The sequence below is a fragment of the Pelodiscus sinensis genome, chromosome 3 (genome assembly GCF_049634645.1).
Source record: "Pelodiscus sinensis isolate JC-2024 chromosome 3, ASM4963464v1, whole genome shotgun sequence".
Classification (NCBI taxonomy): Eukaryota; Metazoa; Chordata; order Testudines; family Trionychidae; genus Pelodiscus; species Pelodiscus sinensis.
The window spans coordinates 83,352,518-83,359,291 of record NC_134713.1 but is presented as its reverse complement, the minus strand read 5'-3'; the positions used below and the strand labels follow the sequence as shown (position 1 = coordinate 83,359,291).

Below are 6,774 nucleotides of genomic sequence, written 5' to 3'. Positions count from 1 at the left end.
ATGTTTTATACTGGCATTGGCTCTGGCAGCAAAGAAATGTAGTCTGACTTGGGTTCACCTCCTGATTCTGGAGAGGAACATACTGGTATTTATCTTTTACAATTCCTTTCTCTCACTTTCTCCACTGCTGCTCTTTACCTTTTAGGTCTTGCCATTTCCTGGTCCTCTGCATTTTAAATACGTTGCTTTCTTCTCCATCCTGCCAATCCTTTGCAATATTGTTTAGGAGAGAGTGGAGTTCTGTTGCCAGCCACAGAGCAGTTCTCGAAAGTGGGGAGGCACAATTAAAGCTAGGAAAATTGTAATTGGTCCATGCAGCCCTGGGCTGAAGCATGATAGATACAAGTGCAATGCTCCATGGATTTAGAACGCTAATAGCCTTATGCTGAGCACATGCAAACACGTTTTTCAGAGGCTTATAACTTGACCAAATTTGGAGTGAAATATTTCCAAAGTGCCACACTTCACCAAATCTTAACAGTTTGTTTTATGGAATTGAGTATTAAGATTTGGTGCAAGAGTTTCTCAACAAAAGGATTTTGAATTTTTAAGTGCAGGCCAAATCACTACTTTCTTAATTGTGTTCTTTAATGTGAAAATTAAACCTTCAGCCTAACGTAGACACATACCATGGAGAAACTTCAGCATAAATGTTTAAAGTTTTTGGTAAAGGTATAAGCAACTACAAACAAGATTTATAATTGAAAGAAATAGTAACCTTAAGTCTAGATTAAACTTATTCAATACTTTAAAAAATAACTAATTTATAATACTGTTTTGAAATTACTTGATGTTTTTAAGTGGTATTATGTTCTCTTACTGTATGTAACTTTCTTTTTAAGGCTCGCTGCCAGGCTTCTCAAGTCTTTACAGCAGAAAGGATTCCTTAAAGGATGACCTATTTATTACTTTTCCCTGCAACTCAGTGGATGTGAAACTTTGAAATACTTTCAGCTAGCTTTTCATTCACTATTTATAACATGTTAATATTTTTAACATTGAATTATATATTGCCAAAAATAAGTTTGTCCTGCTAATTTTTATAAATAAATATGTATGGGTTTCTTGGCTGTCTATTTCATATTCGAAGGAATATATGGTTGGATCTTACGCTAGCTACTTAGCTTGATCAGATTCCTCACTTTATTATGCTATGTGCGCGAGGGAGGGTAGATAAGATTATATTTCCTTGCTCCTTGAGGAGCAACTATCACAAGGTTGTAACTATAGTAGTGTATCACCACTGTGCGGCTCACCTTATTTACTCTTCAACCAATTTGGATTCGTTTCTATTCTACAGCACAATATGCTAACAGTGGTGCATAGGAGCAATTGTGTATGAGTGAAGTGGTGTCATTCATGACTGCAGTGGCAATTACAGAGTTCTTGTATTCGGTCCAGAATGTTGTGGTTGCGGTAGCTGTGCCAAATGGTGACGGTTACACACTGTAGAAAAGGGGGGAGCTATTTCCATTTCCTCTACAGTACAACTTGATTCCATGAATTAATGTTGCAGAAACAGAAAAAAAAGCCGTCAGACCCAGACTGCTAGTAAAAGCATGAATCAAATATGTCACTCCCTTCCACTTAAGTGATGGGTTTCCTACCTCTGTCTGCGGAGCCTGTTTTACGGTCTGCCACTTTTAATCTTGATGTGACGGCCGGCGCTGCACTTGCTGCGTGTCTGGGAAGGGCCGTGCTCATGCAAAGTGCGCTGGGGGCTGGACGCTGCCCCACTCCCATGCACACAACGACAGGGAAGTAGCCGAGTTCTGGCCCTGCGAGGTGATCCCGGCCCCAGCCCGCCGGGTCTCCAGCAGTCGGAGCCCGGCGTGAGCCAAGGGGTGTCTCCAACGCAGGGGCCGCTCCCCTTGTGAAATCCGGGCAGGGCGGCGTCTCGCTGGGGGAGGCTCTTCTGGGCGCGGACTTTCCACGCCGTCCCCGGCTGCAACGCAGGAGAGGGAGGCCGGGCCGGGCGCTAACCGAGCGGCATGGCAGGCGGCGGCGGGCGGCTGGCGGGCCGGGTGTGCCTGGTGACCGGCGCCTCGCGGGGCATCGGGAAGGGCATCGCGCTGCAGCTGGCGGAGGCTGGCGCCACCGTGTACATCACGGGCCGGCGGCGGGAGGCGCTGGGCCGGGCGGCGGCCGAGGTGGCGGCGCGGGGCGGGCGCTGCGAGCCTGTGGTGTGCGACTCGACGCGGGAGGAGGAGGTGGCGGCGCTGTTCGAGAAGCTGCGGCAGGCGGAGGGCGGGCGGCTGGACGTGCTGGTGAGCAACGCCTTCTCCGGGGTGGGCGCCATCGCGGCCCAGCACGGGCTGCCCTTCTGGGAGAGCCCCGCCACCTTCTGGGACGACATCAACAACGCGGGCCTGCGGGGCCACTACCTCTGCGCCCGCTACGCCGCCCGCCTCATGGTGCCCGCCGGGCAGGGCCTCATCGTCATCGTCTCCTCGCCCGGCGGCCTGCGCTACATGTTCGACGTGCCCTACGGCGTGGGCAAGGCCGCCTGCGACCGCCTGGCCGCCGACTGCGCCGTCGAGCTGCGCCCCCACGGCGTGGCCTGCGTCTCGCTCTGGCCTGGCCTCGTGCGCACCGAGGCGGTGCTGAAGGAGGCCGAGGGCTCGGGGCCTTGGGCCGGGCAGCTGCAGACCATGATGGTTACTTCAGAGAGCCCCGAAGCCAGCGGCAAGTGTGTGGTGGGCCTGGCCTCCGATCCCGCCCTCATGAGCCACAGCGGCAAGGTGCTGCTCACCCCAGATCTCGCCCGCCGCTACCGCTTCCGTGACGTGGACGGGAGACCTGTTTACAACTACGTATCGGTGCGCAATGTGCTCGTGATGCTGATGCCAGGGCTGTCCTGCCTGTTCCGCCTCATCCCAGAGTGCATCAGTATACCCAAATGGGCTCTCGCGCTTTACTCCAGCAAATTCTCTGTCTACCAACCCCTGCAACCAGCCCCTAAGCCTGAGAAAAAAGTTGGATAAATTCACAATAAAAAATGTGCTCATGATGATGAATTTTCTGTTTTTTTCGATGTTTTCTGAAAATGTGTCATGTAGGGATGTTAAATTTAATCAACTAATTTTCCATCAATTAGTCAATAAGTGGGGCAGCCCCAGCAGGGTTAGCTTCTATCCCATGAGCTAATCCTGCTGCAGCTCTGCCTTTTAAATGTATTAATCTGGGACAGCTGATTCCTTGTTGGGGCTGAGTCCCCTCACTCTGCTGTGCTTTAGACTTTTAAATGTGTTGTCTCTTAATTAATTTAAAAGGCTAATGCGCAGCTGGGGGACCCAGCACAAGCCAGGAATCAGCTGTCCCAGCTCACGCCAGGTCCCCGCTGTGCTTCTGATTTTTAAATGCAAAGACACAGCATCTGGGACTGATTCCCAGCTCATGCCCAGTCTCCGTTACCCCCCCTTCCTCTCTTTCCCCCTATGGAGATGGTGGGGGAGGGAGGGAACCAGTTCCTATTCCTTCCACCCCTCTTGCTGCCTCAGGGAGGAGTGACTAGTCGAGAGCATTTGCTTATCGGTAGTTGACAAGTCGCTTACATCCCTAGTCTTATGGGTTGAAACTTTCAACTGTGATTCTCAGCGAGTCATCAGAAATCTTCAAAGCTGCCTTTTCTTAGAGCCTGTTCATTTTTGAGAGGCGTGTGGAGATTGGGTTTGATTTGGCGATGAATTTTAAGGGGGTGTAATCTCTCCCTTTGGGGAAGAAGGGGTTGGCTGTGTGTTTCAATGAGCCTTTGAAATTATCTTCACAATTCTGTAGAATTTCAGAAGCCAACTACAGAGAGACAGCGGAACTGGCCGTCCTATGCAAATCTCTCATAGCTTGAACAAAGAAATGAACTAGATGGGCCCATTATATTCAACACCCGAATAACATCAAAAGCGAAGTATGGGACACAGAGCTTCATTAGCACCAGCACTACAATTAACGGGCATTTTTTCTCCGCCTCTCCCTTCATTTTCTGTTTTAAATAGGGAGGTTCCCCCTTTTTTCTTCACTCATCTGAGGAAGAGGGTTTTGCCCACTAAAGCTCATGATACTATGTATATATTTTTGTTAGACTCTAAGGTGCTACAGGACTACTCACTTTTTTCAAAATTTTGCAGTAATTCCCATACCCGTGTGTAATCTTTTATCAGCGGGATTGCACAAATGTTACTGATAGGGACTTTTGTAACAATTCTGTTGATGCATGTATTAGGAACGTGAACGTGTCCCTGCCTGTATCAGCAGAGGCAGAGATGCCAGCTGTGGAGCCACTTGCCCCTTCCTCCGCCCACCCCTGCACTGCTGCCTCTCACAGAGGCAGGCTCCTGCCTCCTCCTATCCCCATATAAATGTGTAACTGCTGAAAATTTCAGCAGTTACAAATTGACAAAAACAAAAGCATTTGAACATCCCTAGCATGTATAATCCTTCTGTTCTGTGAAGTTGACAACAGCAAGGGCTAAGTCATTATCAGGGAGTTCCTCTTAACAATGCAAACCAGAACCAATATTAGCACCCACCACATAATCTGGGAAAACTAATACCTGCCCAGGGTGCGTCCAAGAGACAATATTTCCCCTTTTTGCAAACACTGAAGACTTGGCTACACTACAAAATTAAGTTGACCTAAGTTAGGTTAACCTATAGCCACCACAGTAATTAAATCAGCTGTCGATATCCAAGCTACCCTCCTGTTGGTGGTGTGCACACAGGCACCAACTTTGAAAAGTGCCCAGGGATGCTCCACCCCTGACTCTGACCTAGGTTCCTCCCCCATTCCATTACTTCCCCCAAAGCCCTCCCTACCTCTTTCCATGCAGTTCCACCCCCTCCCCTGAGCATGCCATATCCTTGTTCATCTCCCCTCTCCCCAGTCCTGAATGCCATGGAACAGCTGATTGCAGCAGGTGAGAGGTTCAGGGAGGTGCTGACCACAGGGCCCACCAGCAGGAAGTGCTGGGTGGGGAGGAGGGAGGGTAGGGGTTCTGTACACAGACATTGCATCTCCCTAACTACATCAGTCTAGGCACTATGCTCATGTAGACAGTTAAGTCAGCATAGTGGGTGACTTACATCTGCGGGAGCTCTGCTGTAGAATAGACCCAGAATTAGGTTGACGTAAGCTACCTTATGTCGAACTAGCTCTGTAGATCAGCCCTAGTCTGTGTATAGCAAAAGAGAATGTCTGTTAAAAGGAAAAGGGAACCAAACATTAGCCTTGGAAAACACCATAACCATATTCAAAAGCATGTGGCCATAAGCAAACCCCAATGAATTGGACAGTAGCCTTTGCCTCACTTTTCCATCTTGGGGTGAGGTCCAGTGGCTTTAACACATCATTCTCTCCTGCTGAATCTCCTCGCAGTGGGCTGTCTTTAGATAATGAAGACCCAGAATTCAGAGGTGTGTTCTCAGGGGTTCATCCCATACTGAGAAAGGGAGGAGATTATCAGTGTCTATATAGAGGCCATGCACCTCTGCAATTGGCTGGGGTTTTTTCTTCTCTTCTGCTTTAGATTGTGGATTGCTTGCTTGTTGCAGGTCTGTGATCCCATGTTGTAAGGTTCCAGGTCTTTATTAGCCCAAGTCTTTAGTGATTTCAAGCTATTGGTGACTTTACTGTGTGGCAGGGAATCTCATTGCCAATATAGCCTCTACATTGGCTGTCATTTCATTACTGTACCTACATTTAGCACCCACACTGGCAGCCAGCCCTTCTCTCCCTGCAGTGCTTCCCACCTTCTGGCAGCCCTGCAGATTGATCAACTCCTCCCCTTCCTTCCCAGTGTTTCCCTGCCTGCCTCAAGTCAGCTGTCCACAGCATGCAGGAAACACTGGGGGAGGAGAAGCAGAATAGTGTTTGCTGGGATAAGAGGGCAGGCAGAAGCAGAGTGAGAGTAGGTAGAGATGGGTGCAGGTTTTGGGATAGGGATGAAATCAGGAAGGGTCTAGAGCAGAATGAGAGCATGGGCCGGAAGAGCGAGGTGAGGTAGGACTTGAAAGAAGGGGTGGCGTTGGAATGGGAAGCAGAGATTGAGCACTTCTGGGGAAGGAGAAAGCTGGCATCTTTGCCTACACCAGGTGTGAAGTATAGCTCCTAGACCTGCTTATCAGTGATGGGGGAAGAAATCCAATGACACCTAAGTCTAAGTAGGTCTGTCTCTAAACATTGACGAGGAGAAGGTTAAATAGTGTCTAGAACCCTTGAGGCAAAGCACACAGCACCAGCTAGAAATGCCCATCTCCAAGAAGTAAATCTTCTGGTCTATGTTGATCAGGGCTGGATTAACTCTTCAGGGAGCTTGGGGCTATTAGATTTTGTGGGGTACCCTAGTGCAGAAGCTGTAGAAACCATTTTTCTATTTAGCTAGAAGCCATCTTGTATAATAGAAACCATTTCAGCTTTTCTCTTAAGCACGTAGACCAGAGTGAACTTTCTGTCACCCCATGAGAAAAGGCCTACAGGATGGGCTATTGGTATGTGTTAATTGGGCTGGTTGGGACAGGAGATGTACTCCCTCGTACCTGTTTGCCATCTTGTTGATAAGGCTTTGTTTTTCCAAGTTTAATTGAGGATTTCTGTAATTGGAAGCCCTGACGTCAGACTGTTTGGCTAAGGGTATAAAGATACTAGGATTGATTGTATTAGCCAGCCTTACTGGGCCCAGCTCTGCTGGGACCACGTTTGGCTCATGCTGTGCTTTATTAATTAATAAAGCTGTTTGTTAGCTGCCTAAACAGAGAGGAGCGTTTTTTTGCTTCAACAAT

At 48.7% G+C, this 6,774-nt stretch overlaps 2 protein-coding genes across 2 annotated transcripts in view; one reads left to right on the top strand and one right to left on the bottom strand.

Annotated features, from left to right (window-relative positions):
- KPNA5 (karyopherin subunit alpha 5) overlaps positions 1-1,743 on the bottom strand; it is a 116,409-nt gene extending 114,666 nt beyond the window's left edge. Inside the window, exon 1 of the mRNA XM_075924032.1 lies at positions 1,608-1,743. Coding sequence (XP_075780147.1) covers positions 1,608-1,743 — 136 coding nt within the window. The remainder of the gene's footprint in view (positions 1-1,607) is intronic.
- Positions 1,744-1,991: 248 nt separating this feature from the next.
- LOC102452680 (dehydrogenase/reductase SDR family member 1) lies at positions 1,992-3,017 on the top strand. The gene has a single exon (XM_006111184.3). The coding sequence runs from the start codon at positions 1,992-1,994 to the stop codon at positions 2,982-2,984; it is 993 nt and encodes a 330-aa protein (XP_006111246.2). The 3' UTR covers positions 2,985-3,017.
- The last annotated feature ends 3,757 nt before the right edge of the window (positions 3,018-6,774 follow it).

Bases quoted from the DNA above. Each gene is read 5' to 3' on its own strand.
- LOC102452680 (XM_006111184.3), top strand. From the start codon at position 1,992: ATGGCAGGCGGCGGCGGGCGGCTGGCGGGCCGGGTGTGCCTGGTGACC.